The following is a 23,234-nucleotide window of genomic DNA, read 5'->3' as shown; positions in this document are numbered from 1 at the left end:
GAAAAACAAATAATCGACAACAGTGGTGAAAATTTGCTGATCACAATGAAACATCCTTCAGTGGTAAAATGTATCGGTGAACAGCGTAAAGGAGAGGAGGACAGGAAAACATTATGAATGTGGATGGTGGATTGTATACAGGGTGTAATCGATAAGTATGTGCAGGCGATTATGACGTTATTATTGCAGGTATCAAAAAACTTAAAACTGATATCGAAATTACTTTACCTAATGAGCAAAATGACAATAATAACTTTTTAAAAGTATAACGAGAAATATCTAAAAAAAATTACTTTATACACTCCCATATCAAAAAGGGAAAATGGGACTAGTAGAAGTTAAATGTCTAATTCCGGCAAAAGACATGAATGCGGAAGATGCGGTTAAAACAAATGTAATATTTGAAATACAATGCAAAAAATAACACTTTTAAGAATCATGACTATTTTTTCCAAATTCAGGGACAACTAAACGTTGCAGAAGCAGAAGTCTGCTTATTTGCTGTTTGGACTGGAGTGAATCATTCGTTAAAAATAGAATATATAAAAAAGTATGTAACGTTTAGGCAAAATAAATTGATGGACCATTATCAAGATTTTACATAAATTGCCTACTGTAAGAATTGATTGATTCGAGACTTCAGCATTCGATGCCCATCAAGGACCCATCCTATATCATTCAAGCGATTGAAAAAAAAGAGATAAATCCAGTGCAACCGATAAAGCATCAGAATGCTAGCAAAAGATTTATTAGGTTTATCAATATAAATCTATATCTTCTTTATATATAAAAATGAATCGCAAAATGTGTTGGTAAGCGCATAACTCGAGAACGGCTGAACCGATTTCGATAATTCTTTTTTTATTATATTCCTTGAAGTACGAGGATGGTTTTTACGTAGAGAAAACGTAAATATGTACCACGGGCGAAGCCGGGGCGGACCGCTAGTATTATAATATAATAAAGAAGACTGACATCCGCGCGGACGGAGTCGCGGGCGGAAGCTAGTCAGAAATAAATATCTTTTGTTTTCATATGCGTATTTTTCTATTTTATAATTTTTTAACACAAACATTACATTTTTTTATTCTATACAAAATTTGTTTATCCGTTTTATTAGTTAAACTGAACAACTTTCACTAAGAAACTTAGGTCGAAAAAAATGTATAGAGTTATGCATTTTGTATGGAAAGCTTATTTTTTTTTATATTTCGTCCAAATTTATTTGTAAAAGTTGATCAGTTATATAAACATGAAGTTGAAGATATAATTAGAAAGTATTCGCAAATTTTGTGTACTGATAAAAAAAAATCACCCGGTGTAATTTTCACGAAAATTGTTTCAAATTGTCATTTTTGGTACTTATTGCGAATATTAAATTATACGAATGATTTAATTTTAAAAAATTAAGTGGAGCAACTTTCCCTTAGTACATTTGTATTATTTACATATAGGATGACAGGATGCATTTGTTTGCACTACTAGACCAAGCCCTTAAGAATAATTCAGCGTTTATATAGCGATTATGACGTAAAAATACAAATTTATAAGTACGAATTGCATTTTTTTAATCCATTGAGATTAGCTCGTTCAAACACTCGGCTTTGTAATGAATATTATTTGGAAAAGATGCAAATAATGAGTTAGTTATAAAAAAATGTCGTAGTCTGGTAGGACATAGAAGGCTGATCACATACTTGTCCCTAAAGAAAATCGATCAGTGAAACAGATGTATGCATAATGCCTCTTAAGTCTTACCCAACTTGGGGACATGGGACTTCAAGTCTTTATGTCCGGGCTAAACTTTTTAAAAGATTTTAAATCCAGGACTGACACTATATTTTTCCATTGGCATTTACCCTAAACTATTTAATTCGTGAGCAGAGTCACGAGATTAAAATAGTTAAACATTAAGATCTTATCGTGGCCATTATAAGCGTATCATTCGACATTGATTTGACAAAATTACCTTACATTGTAGTTATCTACAATAGCTAGTAATCAAGTTGTAATCAACTGGATACGTCAGTTCAAGGTTGCTGTATATCTGTAGGTCATGGATTGGAGTTTTTTGTAATTGCAATTAATTTTCTTTATTAATTAATTTTTAAGGTGTTTAGAGTAATAATTACTCTGAAGAGTAATATTTTTTTACTCTTTTTAAAGTGCTTTCGATGGGCTCTTTCTTTCGATATAGACTGTTCTGTGTTCTATGCATTTTTGATTTCTGATTAATAGTTTTTTTTACGCATGCAAATGTTTGGTAAATGTTTTCAATAATGTTTGAACCCAGAATCTTTAGCTAGCTATAGCCACTCGTCTGGGCTTCGTTCAGATTTACCGGGATGAAGAAAAAAATGTCGTGTGTGCCGAGCACACGTATCAGAAGTGAAACTTCTTTGGCAATATTAAAAGATACCAAAATCGTCGCCTTACTCCATGACGTTAGGGTATTGCCATGACGCGACCTTGTTTACTCTCTCAAAAGCACGAAGTTTCAATTCAAAATGTTTCCTATCTCGATCAGGCATATTGTAGCACTACATTTAAGGGATTTTGACTTCTACAATATCTATACGACTATAGTTACATACGAAAATATTATATAAAAAAATGTGTGCGTGTAATAGTGTTGACACGTAAGAAGTGAAACTTCTTTATGACCTTATTTTTCAATAAATAATTTACTATATGTATGCAACTTTACAGAAATACGTCGAATCACGCGTGGTAGGGATAAGAAAAAGATGGCGCGTAACGGAAAAATGTCACGCGTAACGAAAAAATGTTATACTAAATTTTTTTCCAACCCCGATATAGAAGTTTCACTTCAAAAACTTTCCGTTTTATATCTAAATAATAAATATCTTTAGAAACCTATCAGTATTGATAACAAAATAGTAAAAGCGGGTCAAAAAAATAGTGTGATAATAATTCAACGTAATTTAATTATTATAAGTAATTAAGTAGTGTCAATATATGATAAACTTATGTATAATATTAATATAATACAATTTTTTTTGATAACTCGTCACATTAACTTAATAAAATATGATAAATATCTAGTGTAAAATTGGTTATTACATATTTGAACCAATCCTTTTTCCCATAGAAGTTTATTTTGATACCTGTATTTCTTGTCACATGTTATAGCTTGCTAAAGTCTAATAATTATTATAAAAATAATCAATAATTGCCTTTGAATTATAGGTATGATCCCTTGAGGAAAGGAATCAACGGTCAGGAATTAACGGAAATACATTTTTTACGAAATATAATTATCACCAATTTACCTCGTATACATTATGATAACTTTTCTTACATTACTAATTACTATGTATAAATAATTAATCAATTTCCAATTTCTTGAAGGAACCTTCAACTCCACCAAAAATGTCATTAATAGTTTTCGGCTTTCCCGGTCTTTCTGCTTCTATCACTCGCTTTTTCGCCTCTACGTTGAAGTAATGTGTGTTTGCTAGTAGTCTTTCGACGTTTTCCTCTGTAATTAGAAAATATATTTAATAATCTTAGAAAATATTACTAATGAGTTAGTTGTTTGTTATTGATTAGGAAAAATGTTACTTTTATGTTGTTAAGCGCCACCTAGGCAAGCATAATGAAATTTTTGAACCAGACACTGACATAGAAATGAAAAACATCAATTAAAAAAATACTATTTATAAATGAGCATACAACATCCTACCAGGGTAATTAGGCATAAATTATTTGAAGTTAATAATAATTAGTATTTTTTCAATCAAAAAACAACAACAAAATGCTACTGAGAAAAAATACAATCTTGTGTATCTAGTTCATACAAAAATGACAGAAATTAGGAGAATATTGCCAAAAATCCCCAAAAAATCTATAAAAATACTTACGCATAGCGTCATACACGCTCACATACTGTCCACCAGATTCCTTAGGCAAAGCTTCAATGGGGAAAAACTTTTCTATCGATTTGGACCCCACTTGGTGAATGTATAGAATATCCATTAACTCCTTTTTTAAACATGGCCGAATTAGCATAAGCAATTTGTCAACGAAGGAAGGGGCATTCATAAAGTGTATGCCTTTTAGTCTTACTAACATTGCTTCCTGAAAAAAAAAAGTATTTGGTTTAGGGCCTTTAAAATAGTTAAAACTTGTGCCATAGCTACTTCAGTAGGTAAGCTAGTATATTATAAACGCGAAAGTTTGTAAAAATGTGTGATTCTTTCACTCATAAACAGCGGATCTGATCTGTAAGAAATTTGGAAAGTCTGGATTATCACATAGGCTACATCATTCAAGATATAAAATGCCATAAAACAAGCGTTTAATACAAATTTTTTGAATGTGTGAAACTAGATACCTACTTATTATATTATTAATTAATAGGTACCTATATTTTTTCTCATAATTTGTATACTAAGTTATAAGCGGGTAAATACCATATAAGTAATATTATTTTGAATAAACATTAAATTAGTAGTAATTAATTATTCAGTTTTATCTTTTATCTAGTGATATAACTGATTCTAGCTGTTACTATGCCATAAGCTGAGTTTGTTTCTCTGTCTTCACATCGCAACAGTGTGATTTTATCATATGATTAGCAAATATTTTATAGCTTATGTGTTATTCTGATTTATAACCTATATTACTGCGAAGTTTCATCCAAATTCGTACATCAGTTTCTCATGAATGAGTAACAATCATAGTAGGTACATGCATACATCGTCACAAGCTTTCTAGAAAATATTCTATTATTATTATTTTTCTCTCTTACCTGTAAATAATACAAAAACTGTTGTAACGTAAGCAAATCTAATTTTCCAAGATGACTCATACTGACTCCATTCATGTCTACGACTAGTAACATACCCGGAATCGTTCCTATTTCGTACTGTCTGAGATCCATTAACATTAGGGCTGCCCTGAAAAGTTTTTTATATAAAAAAATCTATTTTCTATGTATTTAATTCTAAAATTATGTTCGGTTTATTCCAATTCAAATAGGAGTTTTAAAATACCCTATAAGTTGTAATTAGCAAATATGTTGAACTACATAATCTTTTATTAAAATACTGTAATATTTCCTTTAAAGAGGAAAGACGTTAAACGATTTGGTTAAAAACAATATCTAGGTAATTCTTGACTCAAAACAGATTAAATATACCTACATATTATCTTATTTCACTGCGTTTCTAAAATATTAAAAAAAATACCTACCTAATTCAAACGTAAGTAATTTGAATTTCATTAATTATAAGTAAAATTATGTAAAAAGAAAAATAATAAAAAATCATACTTAATAATATGTCGGAATACAAAATTATTAGTATCAGTGTCAATCACTCGATGGTAGACCACTGTATATCCGTCGTGTGATAGTGTCTGTAGAGGCAGGATCAATCTGAAAATATTTTTTTTATAATATTATTTAACACGGTTTACTTATACATCTGTAAAATAATAGTAACAGAGTAATTATTATTAATTAATTACTCTATTACTTTGTTGTTACTTTTTATTAAAATTTAAAAAATAAAATTAACAAAGTAATTAAGTAATTACCTAAGTTTAGAAATAGCAAAGTAACTTATTGGCCAAATACCTAACAATAAACTTAATAATTAATATCTCCATTCTCCATAATATGTTCCTTCTTGCTTTCTATTTGTGGTCAAAGAGAAACATCAGCTATTATCACAGACTAATAATAATATACTACGTATACAACTATTATCATTTATGATATATTTTTAATATATCGGAATGATTAATTTCGTGAATCAAATGCGTACCTATCATGGGACATGGAACCGACTTCTTAGGCTCAAATTTGACCCACTTTAAACGGACTGATTTAAGGTGATGAATTAATTTTTCTAACATTTACGGCCCTTTTCAAACCTTCGTAATTTTTATATTATTAAAGTTGTCGTGATGAAAATTCTTGACAAGAAAGTTCAATAGTAACACAATACGTCTACCGTTTTAGAAACATGATTCCATGATATTTTCTCGATAGAAAAAAAATACAAAGTTATCATTGTTATTTTTTTTTAATCTCTGGCATCTTCAAAATAACAAACGTAAAGTTACGACTTTTTGGATATTAACTATAAAATATACAACCTATACGTCTACCGTGTTAGAATTTTGAAATATGCGATGGTTTTGAAATAAACAAGAAATACTTGAAATTAGCGCGCGACCAGCCAATATAGCGAGAGCCGCCCTGTACCTTCCTACCCCGATCGCTGCACGAGTCATTCCCGCTACGGCCGTCACACGGGGAGCTTGTGTCGCTCGCGCAATCGTAAAAAAGGGTGACAACACGAAAAGACAAAATGAGACAAATGGGGACAATAAAGAAAATAAGAAGAAGAAACATAAAGGTTGGAGGAAAAAGAATGCTTACAATTGGAACAAATTAATGAAGTAAGTTGGTTTTATTTTAAATTTGATGATAATTGTATTATAGACGATGTTTGATATGTACCCCTGTTTTAAGTACATAACGAATGTGTAAGATTTTTTCATTTATAGCATAAATAATCTGTTCAGAAATCCAGAAGGAAAATAAACCCACTGATTGTTCACAATGTGAATCCACTCCTTCGTAAGTACCTTTATTCAGTCAAAAATGTATGTTATCAAAGCTCTACTGGTTTTATCGCATGATTCCATTTTTAGCAAAAAGCAACAAAGTGCAAAGAAATAAAAAATCATGGTGAACTTAGTGGAAGTATGGCGGACATAATATGGAACAGGAGCTCATTGGAGTAGTATTATATTTAAAAAAAATACGAAATAATTTCAAGAATTACATTTCTTAGAAGGTGGTAGATAAGTATGTTGTATAAAGAATTTGATGTTGATATTTATTTCATTTATACTTACTACACCTGTGCGGGAAATTGCTTAGTAATAAAACAGGTTTATATTCATATTTACATAGTAATGTGAGTTTTCATTTCGAAAAATTTTGTGTAAGTATATTAAACTGAGTTCCTGGGTGATCTGGAAACACAATTGGGCCCGGAAGATGGCGCTGCAGTCACTCCTCCTAATGACATGAACCGATTTGGATGAATATTTGTGTGCACATTTCATTTTTGTGGGATGATTGGTTGATTCGCTTTCACATTAGCTAATATTATGTATTTTTGTTGTTAGAAAGTAAACTTAATTTAATGTTTATAATACATTATTATTGGTATAAATAAGCCAGTGTTCGTCTCACATTGCTGTACCTGCCTACCTACCCTACCAGGGCCTTACTTTGTTCTGGCTATTTTATTTTGATTATTTGTAATGAATAATTACAATTATAATAGAGTGCAAAAAATAAATACATGCGTCAATATATTTTGTGTTTTTTTTAAACAATTTTTTTATTTAAAAAAATATCATTCCGACCGCGGCTTTGCCCGCGTGGAATTAGATTATATCGTGAATCCTGTCTTATCCCACAGAAGTGTTCAGTTCGGATAAAAAGTATCCTATGTGTAAATCCAGGCAATTAGCTATATTTTATCAAAATTGGTAATGTAGTCTTGACGTGATTAAGTAACAACTAACAAAAAAATAGCTGTGTTTTACCTGAAAATAAAACACATATTAAATACTTACCTATATTTGAAGCTTACTTATTGAGAAGGTACCTAGCTTTTTCCGCCTATTTTCCCTCTCTTTCTCGTTGTATATATGCTATCTCTCTCGCACACGGCACACCTCCCACCAGGTGGCGCGGCCGGCGCACGATAATGTGCAGGCGCTTGATCTTCTTCATTGAGTCGAAATCCTCAACAGGTGGACGTTAAGTGTAAGCTTCAAATATAGGTAAGTATTTAATATGTGTTTTATTTTCAGGTAAAACACAGCTATTAAACACTTGACCGTAATTTGAAGCTTACTTATTGAGACCTGTTTGTTACCCACCTGGTGTACAATATATGGACGCCAATGTGAATTTGAATAGGTACATAAGTAATTACTTATTTCTTTATTTGAAAGAGTAAGGTGTGCAGATAGTATACCAATAAATCACACAAATTTTTATATTATTTATATTAACAATCCCAGATGAAAAGTTAATCAAATAAGAACCAAAAAGTTAATCATAATGATTAAAAGTATTAGAACTTATGAGATTGGTTCAAGCGTACCTTAGTTAACCTTTTGGGCTTGAAAAGTTAAAGTTACTACAATTTTCACTATCTTTAGCGTAAATCTGCGAAAGCGCCAGTAACGACTTTCAATTACGCATTTAGATGTTACTTACAAAATGAAGCAACAGCTGATCCCGACGAGGCAAAAATACCTCAAACTCAAACCTTTATTTATTCAATTAGAACTCTGTAGAAGCACAATTGAATCATCTTAACATAGAATTACCACCTGTCTCAACTCACACAGTTTTAACCCAACCTGCTACAAGCGGACAAGAAGAGAACTTGGTCCTTACTTTTGGGGTCAGAAATAAATTTAAAAGGTCACCCCTTGAATAAGGCAATAAAATATCAAAACAGGTAAACGGTTTTAATTATAATACAGATTTTTAACATCCAACCAAACCGTGCGGTATCTATTAATGTTTAGAGCCAACGCCACCAATCATAATCTAAACATGGCTAGTACTTTCAGTACAATGCATGAATTATTTATTTAAAACTGATAGGTCATAAACTCTGTACTGGAAACAAATATACTGAACTTAAGAGACTAAAATGATAAGGAGCTTATCTGTGTCCCAAAACTGCAATTACTACAGCCAAGTACGTTACTTTTAATCAATTCGGTTTTAAGATATAATTATGATTTACATCAGAACTTATATACCGAAAGCCTCGGGACTACATAACGTGACTTATCTTCTTATTCTTATCTTATATATAAAAATGAATCGCAAAATGTGTTGGTAAGCGCATAACTCGAGAACGGCTGAACCGATTTCGATAATTCTTTTTTTTTTTTTTAATTATATTCCTTGAAGTACGAGGATGGTTTTTATGTAGAGAAAACGTAAATATGTACCACGGGCGAAGCCGGGGCGGACCGCTAGTTTATAATAATAGTGTTTGTGCACAACACTAGGCAGTCAACAGCTATATGAACGTCAGATAGGAAAAGAGCCAAATTTATCCAGTCAGTAACAAAGGATTTTAACTATAGTTACTTTATTCTAATTCAACCAACTGCTACTAGCTACTCCGTATGTCTTTTGGATAGACGGAGGCAAATAGGATTTTTATTCCAACTATATCATTTGATATTTTGAAAATGTACTCCACATTTTCATACCGTCAGAGTCATTTTGCAGATTATAGTGGTGCAGCACTGAACACTGTCTATTAGGTGGCTGATGCTGCTGACCGGGCCTTCAGTTCCGCTTTCCAGAATACCTTCACCCTTCTAGGTGTTACTACTACTGAAATAGCGGTACTCTATCGCGTCGTTCAGGTCTCTAACTGACATAATGGCAAGAGAGATTATAAGCTTAACTATGCATTATTATGTTAAGGAATATGGTGGGTTTTGAATACTATCGTCGTCTGAAAGTATCTCCTTTCGATTAACTGCATTAAGGATGCAGATCTGATCCCATCTTTGTTCCGTAGGAATGCTACGACAGTCTAAACGTTACACTGAACAAAGAAAATTGCCCTGAATATAGTCGGTTGTTCCAACATCCGTAATATGGCTAGCCTAAGGTTAGTTATCCCTTGATTGTGACTGCTACCAATGGAGGCATTGCTCTTGTGTTGTCCACAGTTGTGCGAGTGCAAAAATGAAGAACTGAGCTCGTGGGGAGCTATGTCGAATGAATCTGTGTTAAGATTATGACAGTATAGGACAGTTAGCTGTGGATGCGAAGACAGGACATTACTTTATTCATCCGTAAACACGCGAGGCAGCCACGGACAGCGATATAGCAAGAACTAAACTAGCAAAGTTTAGTTCGCTTACCAGACTTTGTCATGTTTTAAATGCAGTATATCCTCTGAATAGCATTGCATTTATGACTATTGATAAACTTAATTCACCCGTAAACACGAGAAGCAGGCACGGATAGCGATATAGCAAGAACTAAACCAGCAAGGTTTAGTTCGATTACCAGACTTATATTTTAAAAGCCGTATAGCCTGTACATTTCATTTATTGCCCCCCCCCCCCCCTCAAAGCAAAGAAATGAGAAGTCATTTGGCAGAGCTTTCTCGTTAAGGGTAGGGGTTCCAAGTAATATCTAATAATAAGAGGCTTTTGTTTGGAAAGATTGACTTTCCGTTATTTATCCTCTATCCTATGTAACTCAACAGTCAGTATTCTCAGCATTCGTTGAGTACTTAAACGTTTTACGTTAATAGTTGTATATAACTTTATTATACAATATAATAATCCTGGTGGGATGACAAAAAACTTGTCTAACAAACGATTATCCTAATCCCTCAGCGATTTATTGTTTGAGCCCCGAAGAAAAGTCTCATGGGTGCAATAATGAGGTCAAATGGGTTGAAAAACGAGTCAAATAAATTGCCTACAAGACCGGGCAACTAAAATAGGCCTATGAGAGGTCAACTATACGTAATCAATCGTCATTTGTTACATTCAATCGCTTTGCGATTAAAAAATCTCTTCCGATGTTTGTATATGAAAATTGGTCGGCTAGTGCCATTTAATTACGATACCAAACATACCGTTGACACAAGGCTTGGTGACAATCCTCGAAACCACCGCCACAAATCATCTGCGAGATGATATTTGATCCGACTCGCCTTCCTTTGTTGTGATTAGGCTTTGCATTGGTAAATACAATTTGTTCAATTCCAATTTCCATAATTGGTAAAACAAATGGTGGTTTCCTGATTCCTGAAGCGTAAACTTTTAGGATACGAAGTATCAATTTCATGCGCCCACTATTTGACGTATCTAACCTTTATTGTATTTATTAGGTCATTTACTATACTGCCCACTGTGAAGTAGATTTCAAAACCTTTTTCTACCTACCTTAGAAGAGTGAAGATCCGATACGGTCATATCCAAAACTTCTTTCGTGGGTCCTCGTTGACAAAAGCAAATATCTATGATCATTTTAATGATCAATCCTTTGTATATTTGCACCAATCGCCATTAAAGCCCCGCGAGGGCTGATATATATTTGCACCATTTCCCCGTGGGGACGGTTGTTATCAAAGCCCCGCGAAGGCTGATATATATTTGCACCATGTCTCCGTGAGGTACTGTTGTAATCAAAGCCCCGCGAGGGCTGATATATATTTGCACCATTTCTCCATGAGGGACGGTTGTAATCAAAGCCCCGCGAGGGCTGATATATATTCGCACCATCTTTTCCGTGAGGGACGATTGTAATCAAAGCCCCGCGAGGGCCGATATATATTTGCACCATTTCCCTGCGAGCGACAGCTGCGCGAGGGATGTTTGTAACTAGAAATAAGTAGGGCCTGCCAAAAAATGCTTAAGAGACACCCTGCGAGGGTGAATTTGACCTGGCTAACCCCTGCGAGGAGTAGTGGCCACATTTATGTATTCTGCTTCGAGCAAGAATACACCTTAGTGCTAATATAAAAATAGCAGTAAATAATCATTTAAATAATATAGCAATTAACAAGGTCCTTTAACTTATTTTCCAATGTTAGCGACATTTAATAAATTCATAATTCAAATCAATTCACTAAATTTTAAAATGAACTTCGATTCATATTTATTTTTGTTCATGCAATCGATGTAACATTTAGTTGCTTTATATCCGTTAACATTCCTTACGAACGCAACCATACCGTCGTAGGACGTTATAATATTTAATTGCACAAAATAATCTCCACTCACCCGCAATTTTTTACTTTTTGTCAAGGTGTACAAGTTTATAATATTATTCTAAAACGTTAGAAGTGAATTGTAAATCCTTTGAAATAAGTGTATCTAAATCTAATTAATTATATTAAGATATCTCGATAATTATTATACGATAACCCTTTCAGCACAAGTTCAGTAAACCAAAGAATTTAATTGTAAAATTTTTGGTACTTACTCGTTTTAACAAAAAAGTTGCATCATTTGAACATAGGAAACGTAATTTTCAATCAAATTAGCCGTGTGTAATATGTCTATTTTCACATAAAAACGGATCAGAATAATACTCATAAAAGGACACGTATAGACTACGGATAGTTTTGAATGTGTGGAACATTCATGGTACGTATCTACTATACATGAGCGAATTCCATCATTATTCAGTTGAGCGGTAACTCCCGTACGATTTATAAAATAATATCACAACGTGTTCTGACATGTCGTGACTTCTTGGAGCTGACTCATCTCGTTCGATAATTTTTAGTAATAAACTATGATAGGAATTCCGAACCGTTCCTAGCGATAACGACAATGTAATAACGTCGTAGCAATGGATTGTATGCCTGTAAAGCTTTGAGTTGGCTCATATCCATACTAAGTATTAATTGTAATTTTTCCACGAAAAATTCACTTGTACCCTTGTAATAAAAACACATTATTAAAAATGAAATAAAATATTAAAAATATCTATATACAAGAGAGGGTATTTGATATATCTAGTAATATCAAATAATCACAAAAGTAATATTAACGATTCGAGTAAAGCCGAACGGTAACACCGTTAAAATAGCTTTACTCACAGTATTAAAAATTCAAATATTAATTAGTACATATTGCATAATGAAATATTTCAAAAGAAAAGTTACTATTTCAAGTAAAATGTAACGGTTGTATCGTTAATTTTAAATATCTTTATTCATGCTATTAAGTATTTAAGCATATTGAAAAATAAACTATTGCTGAAGGATTCATTAAAAACCTCAGCATTTTAAATAAAGTCCAACGATTATACCGTTGACTTTAAAGATTTTTACTCATTTTTAAGTAAAATATTATTAGAATAGATGTAAAAATAACTCACTGTACCGATCCGACGGGATACACTTTTTAACACTTTTAGCACTTGCTTTAAGCAATACTTAATACTTAATAGCACCAAGGTTGTAGTCTTGTAGACAACCTTCTCGCGGCGGAAGCTAGACGCCAATGAAGAAGATCAAGCGCCTGCACATTATCGTGCGCCGGCCGCGCCACCTGGTGGGAGGTGTGCCGTGTGCGAGAGAGATAGCATATATACAACGAGAAAGAGAGGGAAAATAGGCGGAAAAAGCTAGGTACCTTCTCAATAAGTAAGCTTCAAATTACGGTCAAGTGTTTAATATACAAATTAACATCCAAAGTTTCGCATCAGTTTTACTGTATTAGTGATATCTTCCACTCTTGACTTTGACTGAGAAGAATTAGGGTCTATAACTTCTTTCAGAAATATTACCTTTCATTTCTGGGCATGACGTAATATCTACGTCAGCATCAAATTCTATCTAAATCCATTCAGTAGTCCGCGTTATTGAGTACCATTTCATTTTTTCAGAGTAACAATATTTTTTGTTATTTTAAAGATTATTTATAACCTGTATTATTTTGTAATAAAGTAAACATTACGAAATAATAATAATTATTAATAATGTCTAAGTAGTTGTTAAAAAGAAGATTATTTGTTTATAAGCACGAAAATAAAACCAATAAATCAACAATTAAATATATGTATAAGAATATTATAACTGTATGACGACTCCATACATGTTTGTCCCGAGTCGGCCAGCGGCAGCGCGGCGAGTTTGCAAGAATGACTTCGCGCACACCCGCGTTCGCGATAGCGAGCTATTAGACTCCGCCCGCCAAGCAGTAGATTTTTTTTTGTGTATCGTCTTAATACAAACTTTGTAAACTTATCAAGGATCGGTGGCAATACAATAATTTCAAAAGTTTAAGCGGGTGTTTAGTTTTTTGTTTACCTTCTTTTAATATTTAGAGGATACTTACGTAGTATTCAAAGCCGTAATAATCTTGTCATCAACAGCTCTATCCTTGAAGAAGTTAGTAAAATGTGTCTTCAATGTGTAATGGAGGTCGATCACTTGCTTCGTGACGGCCGTGCTTCGGTAGCAACTGTAGTAGCAGAGTAGCAAGTCCAGGTCTGAAATATGTTGATAATTGATATACCTAATGTTAGTAATATCATTATACATAAGCGCTCATATTTAATCAAAGTAGGATGGATCAATGTGAGCCTTTTTAAAAATTCGTCACACAACTCTGCTTCTAAAACAAAACTGTTATTTCTTATAAGGGTTTCCTAAATCAAATAACTCGAAGTCTCAAATATCTTTCCGTGATATTTTCTATCATAAGAGAATATTTACAATAAAAACTACACTGGATTCAAAAAAATTGTATACCTTACTCATTCTTAATACCAAAAATATTTACTAACAACTTCAACATTGATTATAAGTACATACACAGTTACCTTTAAAAAAAATAATACGTTTGCACTCAAAATTTTGCTTTATAAACAGAGCCTACGTAGAATTCAATGTTATTGTTTTTAAGGCATTCAAATGCAATTTTTTTCTACTCTTTATAAATTTATATAGTGCTTACGTAACTTACAGACTCGTCTTCAATCATAATAAATATTAGTATGTAGGAAGTCGATGTCTGAAGGTTATTCACACTTTTTTATCAATCAAAATCTTTATTGTTCTCAAAAGCTTCATACTACAGGCAAATAGAGGATTTCGTGTGCATTTAATTATAATTATAATTAATACTTTCTATAAGTTAAAACACTTTACTTTAGTTAATACTGACAAAATTGTTTTCAGTTTTTATGTTCAAATTTCATACTTTTAGAGTTATAAGTCTTCTGTGTGAATATCAATGTTAACATAGTCTATTCTTATCCTAGTCAACTAGTTCAAAAAGGTGTTAATTCTTGACAAAGCTCTTAAAAATATTATGAAGTCATTCGATCCGGAATTGCGCCTAGAAAATGTATCTTGAGCCTATTACATAATATAATAATAGCACCACAGATAAAATATGTAATACCACAGACTAATCATAATATACTACGTGTAATACTATCGAATTTGTTATATTTGGTTTTATGGCATTCAAATGCTTTATAAATACATATAAATTTATAAAGAATGGTAAAAAAATCTATCATTGTCTCTTAGCTCTGGCGGGTCACGGGTGGCTGAGTTGGTTAGGCATCCGCCCCGGATTGGCGTGAAAGGATGCGGGTTCGAGTCGTGATCGATTTTTTTCTATTCTTTATAAATTTATATAATACTATCGATTCAAAAACCTTTAACATTACGGATATTCTTATGATTGATAAGTTCTAATTATTATTTGAATAAATTATAAGTTCATAAATATAACCCGCGACTTCACGTGCGTTATTTGTAACTTAAAAAATTATACACTAAAAATGGACCACTATATCTTTTAAAAATCTGCATATATCACAGATAGACAGTGACTTTGCTTTATGCTACGTAGTGATAAAGAAATAATCGTAAATTTAGTATGTTACCTGAAATATATTTCGAAGGTAGATGAGGTTGTGTGTCCAGCCATCGCCTCAGAAGTGTGATTTCATCAGGGTTTATACCAGTTTTCTTATATTCCAACTCGATCGGTTGCTCTGAGACTGCTTTTTCACTCCTGAAAAACAAAAGGATTTTAGTTATCATTTGCTTTTAAATCATTTTTGAAGTGAAAACTTCTTTAGCGGCGTTGAGCACTTTTTCTGTAATGGGTATAAAATCTTAAACTCGCGTCAGGAGTTCAGGACACGTGACCTGATCGAAAAAGCGTAGACGGATACCATTCCAAAATATCAAACATGCTCAACGTTAATAATCAAGTTTTCACTTCTGCCGGCACTCCCGGAGTGCAACCCGTCTTTTTTTTAAGTAATGCAGGTAGTTACCTGCTTCATAATTTAGGGAAGCGTGGGTCAATCATTTATTTATTCAATTAGACTTCGTTTAGAAGCGTTTCGTCAAAACAGAAAAATTATAATTTACCACTAGTTAGGGAAATAGAGAAGAGCCGGAAAGAAACTGTCTAGTTGCTCTTTTAAAATTATATCATTGTATTATTATACAATTATTAAAATAATAATACGAAAATATTCCATTGATTACCATCTTCCATAAATTAATAATTATATTATAATAGGCTCTCCGAACTAATACTGTATACATTTTTATTTTGACCTACTAAACTTTTTAATTATCTACTATAAAAGATTTTATTATTCGAAAATGAATATATAACGAAATGGAATACAAATGTTTACATTATGTAAAAACTAAAAAGCTAATGTGTAACCTTGAACTTTTAAACAAAGTAAGATGTCCCAATTAAGTACTCTAAACTTCCGAACGAACATGATTTAGTGACCTTTTCATAAATTATTTTTTTGACTTGCCTACACCAAGAGTAATTAGTAGATCCGAATTATTTTAAAAGGAGGAAATTTGTAATGTTCAAGAGCTTGCCTAAATGCACTATAATTTTTATGCACATTTCCGCATTTTTATATATTTTTAAACGCCGTTTCCGAGGTTACAGTTTACATAGTATGGAAAGTAAACTTACATTTTTCTTTCTATCCTTAATTTGCAACTAGTTGACCCTGCACTTTGTCATGCCAGGACACTCTTATTATTTATAAAACTTTTTCAGAAATAATGATTTGACCTGACAGATTAAAAACCGAATAAAATCTTTTATAATTTCACATTGAACAGTTAAAGGAGCAATGTGAATTGTGATATACATATTACATATCTTAAAATAGAAATATAACTCGAAGGTCACTGACTGACTGACATAGTATTCTATCAACGCACAGCCCAAACCCCTGGACGCATCTAGCTGAAATTTGGCATACAGGTAAATGTTAAGACGTAGGCATAACATCTACCTCTTTTTACGAAAGGATTTTGATCAATTCAACCCCCAAGGGGATAAAATAGGGGATGAAAGTTTACCATGAAAATTTATCTTTTCCACGCAAGCGAAGCTGCGAGCAACAGCTAGTATATATAAACATATACGCACGCATATAAGAATAGATATCACCTTTGACCTCAAAGCCGATACAATAACATGGAAATAAAATAAAACCTTCAGAAACTACAAAAAACAAAAACGTTGCAAAAAATTAGAACCATCAAAACTGGAAATATTAGTTCGATTGTATCCGTTTTGATTTTTTTAAATTATTTTGCTTCTAAACAACAATTGCAGACGACTTTTTATAATAAGATTCATCCATTTTTTATCCAATTACCAGTAAGATTGCTAATTAACATATTAAGTAGGTATCTATTCTTGTAAAATGAAAACTTCAAAGTTTTATGTTTAGTGTTTACTATAAAATGTTTACTAATTATTATTAGTGACGTATTTTTTTTTGCTTGATTTTTAAAAACTCGAATACGGTTTACGGTTTGTGTATAAAACCAGAATACGGTTGTTGAAGTTTACAATTTACATATTTTAAATCTTAATGGCTGTTGCCAAAATTATGATAAGTATTCATATTGCTCTTCCTGACCGATATTTTGTTATTATAATAGCTCTATTTTAAAATAAATATAGCCTAGGAGCTAAAAATCATTCTTACCTATGTTATATTATATTTTAGAAGAGTTTTGAGATCGGTCATGTTTATAGATTTTATGAAGATCGTTTATTGATGTGATTTCTTTTAGAAAAGGCCGGAACTATTGAACTACTTACGCTATATTTTTGTTTTACATACGAATTGATATGCTACTAGGCACATACAATTAATATTAATACATACTTATTTAAAAACATATGATTTTAGATAGTTTGATTGATTCTATAGTTTACGTGTTATTCTGATTAAAATTCTTTATCCATCCAGTACTTCTTGAGCCAATTCGTTACAAACATAGTTACTTAGTTACTTACATACAAATCTTTGTTTTTTATTATAATCCATACTAATATTATAAATGCGAAAGTAACTCTGTCTGTCTGTCTGTTACTCAATCACGCCTAAACTACTGAACCAATTTTCATGAAATTTGGTATGGAGATATTTTGATACCCGAGCTTTCTACATACACTACGACATAGGCTACTTTTTATCCCGGGAAAATGACGCAATCCCGGAAATCCCACGGGAACGGGAACTATGCGGGTTTTTCTTTGACTGCGCGGGCGAAGCCGCGGGCGGAAACCTAGTACTAAATAAATAAATGATATGGCATCAAGGTCAATTTTTAGATTGTCAAATAAAGACGGAATACAAAAATGTATTCTATCAAAAAGCAGATTATTCGCGAAATCTCGATAGTTTCAAGTTTATTGCCAATGTGTGAGAATTTTGGAGGTACCTAATTGAATACACATTTTACTCAGAATATATTTCCGTATTGGCTAAGGTCAAAAACGAATATATTATTTACAATTTAATGCATTTTACATGACTTTAAAAATGTATTTAAAGTTTTTGAGGAAGTTGTACCTACTGTATTTAATTGAAGTGAAACTTCTTTATCGGGTTGAAAAAAAAATTTAGTGTAACATTTTTTCGTTACGCGTGACATTTTTCCGTTACGCGCCATCTTTTTCTTATCGCCACGCGTGATTCGACGTATTTCTGTAATGTTGCATATAGTAAATAATTTTTTGAAAAATAAAGACATAAAGAAGTTTCACTTCTTACGTGTGTACACCTGTACAGTACATTTTTTTTTATACAGTTTTATACAAATTATAGGTAGAGGTCTACGCTTTACAAATAAATGATAAGTGCCTAATAACATAGTACATAAGATGTACCTATACATATATATGTATTTTTTCATACAAGGAAACTATGTAGGTACATTCATGAGTATTCATAATAATATAAAGTAACTACTACAATTTTGGTACACGACTTTTTTTATTTAACAAAATCAATTAATCATTAAGTGCACAAAAACATCACTCATAGGAAGTCATTACACCAATTATTCATTTTTAGAACGATAGAAGTAGGTAGTCTAGGTACATTAAAGATACAGTATGCAAAAAATATAAATAATTTGGAAAATCCAAAAGTGCACGCCTCATAATTTTTTTTAAATAAATATTTATTAATTATTATTTTTGTTCATTTAATAACAATTAAACCACATCGAATCAGACCCTGAAAAATGAAAGGGTTCTATTCCTGAGCATACTCAAGCGTAAGAGAAAAAAAAAGACTCGATTAGTAAAGTATTTCGGTCGCTATCGTGTTAACAAGAAAAAGGATCCGCACATACAGAGTACAGACACACGGACGTCCAAGACAGAACTTTTTTAAACTGTTTTTTAACTAGTTTAAATAACAAAAATGACATCAAAAATATCATGAACGTTAAAAAAAGTGTTTTTTCTTAATATGTGTGTGTATGTATTATCTTACAAGTGCAATGTATGATACATAAAGACATTTAAAGTTTGAAAAATCAGATGTTTTGCGCGAAGTGACAGTAGTAGGGCGCTTGTGCACTACAAGGAATTTTACTGTCCGGCATTCCGATTTTTTACGGTCCGGTGTGGCATGAAAAAACCGATGAATTGCTTGTGCACCTGTCCGTCTTTACTCGGATCAGTGCGATACAGTTCAAGGAAGTTTGGCGGTATAATGCTATCATAAATGATTGTTTTTGCATTTTACAAGAAACGATTAAAAAATATAGAAGGTGAAATATTATATTACTTCGTTATAATAAAAAGTAAAGTTCCGTAAGAGATTTAAAATGCGTGTTTCACTTATTTATTTTAATCGGTGACGAGGAGCTAAAGCTATTCCCACTTGAACTTTAACTTACCAACACTTACTTAGATAATAATTATAGGTCAATGCTTGGGCAATGTATATAAAATAACAATACCGACTTCTCAAATCTCATTGCCAACTAAAAGAAAGTAAAACAAGAGCTTGCTTTTAATTGGCATATGCAGTAAAAACAGTAAAATCCAAGCAAGTGGGCATTCGAAAACAATTATACCTACAGCGACTCGTAGACACAAAAAACCATCCGGAATAGGGAAAAGTAAAATGTCGGACAGTAAAATTACGTATAGTGCACAAGCTAGTATATAGATTAATGGCGTGCCATACCGGACCGTAAAAAATCGGAATGCCGGAACGTAAAATTCCTTGTAGTGGACAAACGCCCGTACCCACCTCAACGCTTCGCTTATGAGGCGTGCAATACACGTATGGAATTGAATAACAATAATTTACAGTTTGACATAATTTAATATTTATATATATATAAGCACAATAAGATTTATATGAAACAAAACTTGTTAATCGTAATTTCCGGGAAAAACCTTTGTAGGTATATATAACAAGTCCAGTATTATCCAATGAAATCGATTCATTCAAATTAATAACTAGCTGTGCCCCGCGGTTTTACCCGCATTGCTTCGCTCCTGTTGGTCTTAGGGTGATCATATTATGTAGCCTATAACCTTCCTCGATAAATGAGCTATCTATTACTGAAAGAATATTTCAAATCGGATCAGTAGTTCCTGAGATTAGCGCGTTCAAACAAACAAACAAACTCTTCAGCTTTATAATATTAGTAAGTAGTAATAGTGATAGGAAGTAGTATAACTTATTCTAGATTTAAATTACTAAATTAACAAATATACGAGCTCGTAGGTAATTTGTACCAAATGTACACGTACAAACTTAAATTACGAGTTCGTACATTAGTTTGTGTGTTAGCTTGATTTAAAAACATTGAAGTGTAGATACCTAAAATAACATGAAGTTTAATTAAATTACCAAAAAAACAAAACATCGAACGCTCAAAAAATATCATTCGTAATTTTTGTTGTAGCCTAATTCATCTTAAATGTACCGGTCAAAAACATATTTTCTGTACCTACTTTGGAATTATGCGTTATCATTATCACAATTAAGACAATTCTAAAAAAAAAATATTAAACTCAATCATCACTGAAGACAAATCGAACGAAAAACTTTAACAAAAACGGATATTTTTTAACTAATCTGCCGGGATTATACCTACTTCTGAAGGTATGTGTACTATTATGTATTAACAAAGTCCATTTGCTAAGTTGAAACATATTGAAGCTTTTTTGTTCGTACCCTTTATGTTACTTTGCTACAATAGCCTTCAAATGTTCGGTATGACTAATTTAATTTTTTGGTTACTTATGTACATAACATATTACATAAGTAGGTAACCAAAAAATTAAATTAGTGTGTAGGTATATTAACATAATATTATCTTACTAACATTATAAATGGGAAAGTTTGTATGTTACATTCACGCAAATAATACTGAATTGTTTTTCATGAAATTTTGCACACATTTGAAGGGTAACTTCTTAGATCATTGGTAACTTAATTACACATAGGGTAGTTTTTATCCCAAAAAATCCAACGGGAACTATGCGGGTTTTCCTTTGTTATGGCGAAACTGCGGGCGAAAAGCTAGTTTTATACATATAACGTTAGTATACTATTATGCGTTTCTCATCTATTTAAATGTCATTCCCACAATGTTAATAAATAAATGTTAAGGTAACTAACTACTTAGATCATTTGAATATTTTATTCAAACACTAAATTTTACATGTTTCAGTGCACAAGATTTATATTGATAAATTAAACAAATAATCCAAGATACTTCACAAAAACTTATTTGAAATACCTAAGGCTTTGCTATGTAAGCATAGCACCTAATAAACATGCTATATCTAACATATTATGTACACGAATCAAACACGAATAGATGCAACTATTCACATGTTTTTCTTTTAATTTTTGCAAATCCGGCTCAGTTCTAGTATGAACCAGTTCGAATTATAAACTTTTGTGTTAGTTGTCTTGAAATACATTAATTTAATAAAAACTTCCTATCTGGTTATTAATAATGATTGAAGAATGTAGGCACCATCTTAAATATTATAAGAAACAATCTTATTATCGACGACACGTGCCGGAAAAATCTCACGTTGAAATTTTTTTCACCAGTTAAAAACTATTTGATTCTTTAGTGACATATAGGTACTTACATAGGTATTTTCTTTTAGTTTTTATTTCAGTTCCATAGGGGTAAAAACAGCGCGTTTAGTATGAGAGTAGGTACCTACATAAGTACCTAAATTTGCAGGTTAACAAATTTCCATGTCTGAAAATCGGCACTATCACGCCTCTAACAGAAAAGCAGAATTCTTTATGACGTTTTCTTATTAAGTTCTATATTTATTATATACCTACTAAGTTTCCGGCCGCGGCTTCGCCCGCGCAGTCAAAGAAAAACCCGCATAGTTCCCGTTCCCGTGGGATTTCCGGGAATGCGTCATTTACCCGGGATAAAAAGTAGTCCTTTCTCGGGTATCAAAATATCTCCATAACAAATTTCATGTAAATTCAAAATTGGTTCAGTAGTTTAGGCGTGATTGAGTAACAGACAGACAGACAGAGTTACTTTCGCATTTACAATATTAGTATGGATGTATAAAATTATCAAGACGAATGGTTATCTAATATGCAATATGTAAATATTAAAATTATTGACAATAAAATCGTGATGATTAAACAGTAAACACGGATGTTGAGAATGAAATACTTATTCGAATTTTTGAAAAATTTTATTCCCAAATAATAGGATAGACTGTATGATAATTAAGAATGCTAAGTATCTATATTTAAAAAAAATTGAAATCAACTACATTTTACATCACTCATATCCACTATTTTATGTACGGAATTAAAAAAATCAATTTATAAATACGTTCGATGTTGATAAATCGCCGTTCTGGATGTAGGTAGTTAATTTAGATACTTAATTATAATATCATAAACTACTAAGTAATAAAATATCAACTCACATTTTTAATGCATAAGGTTTTCACACGTGCGAATATGAACGCAAATCACAACTTTGTGATCAAGCCGTATAGAATGAACATACGAGACGTGAAAAAGGCGCGAAAATGTTGTTTTTTTTTTAATTAAGTTCTTTTAAAAAAGATGATTCGAACGCAGACTGAAAATTTTTAAAAAGGTTTAACTTTAATTTTTTGGAACGTATTTTTTTATTTAAGTTAAAATTTTCATTTTTGTTAAATCAGTATTTTGATTAATCCGTAAATTTATCGTTTGTGATTCCATAATTAATGATTTTTCTGTACCCATTCTTTATTAAAGTGAATACCTTTTCTAATATGTATTTTAACAAAGATAAAAAATATTTGAGTCAATAATTAGCTAATTTTAAGGAATTTTA

The 23,234-nt window shown here is 31.9% G+C and overlaps 1 protein-coding gene across 1 annotated transcript; it reads right to left on the bottom strand.

The window, feature by feature from the left end:
• Nucleotides 1–2,976: 2,976 nt before the first annotated feature.
• LOC149479079 (alpha-tocopherol transfer protein-like) lies at nt 2,977–22,883 on the bottom strand. The gene is made up of 7 exons (XM_089708877.1): nt 22,837–22,883; nt 15,473–15,603; nt 13,909–14,062; nt 5,297–5,401; nt 4,775–4,922; nt 3,885–4,101; nt 2,977–3,502 (listed from the first exon to the last, which is right to left on the bottom strand). Coding segments are annotated over exons 1-7 (912 nt in total). The 5' UTR covers nt 22,839–22,883; the 3' UTR covers nt 2,977–3,347.
• Nucleotides 22,884–23,234: the final 351 nt, after the last annotated feature.

The sequence above is a fragment of the Colias philodice genome, chromosome 21 (genome assembly GCF_061535455.1).
Source record: "Colias philodice isolate Cphi_HAF_F1 chromosome 21, ilColPhil1 Martin Lab GWU primary, whole genome shotgun sequence".
NCBI lineage: Eukaryota > Metazoa > Arthropoda > Insecta > Lepidoptera > Pieridae > Colias > Colias philodice.
The sequence above is the reverse complement of the archived record's forward strand: the minus strand, read 5'-3'. Positions and strand labels throughout refer to the sequence as shown.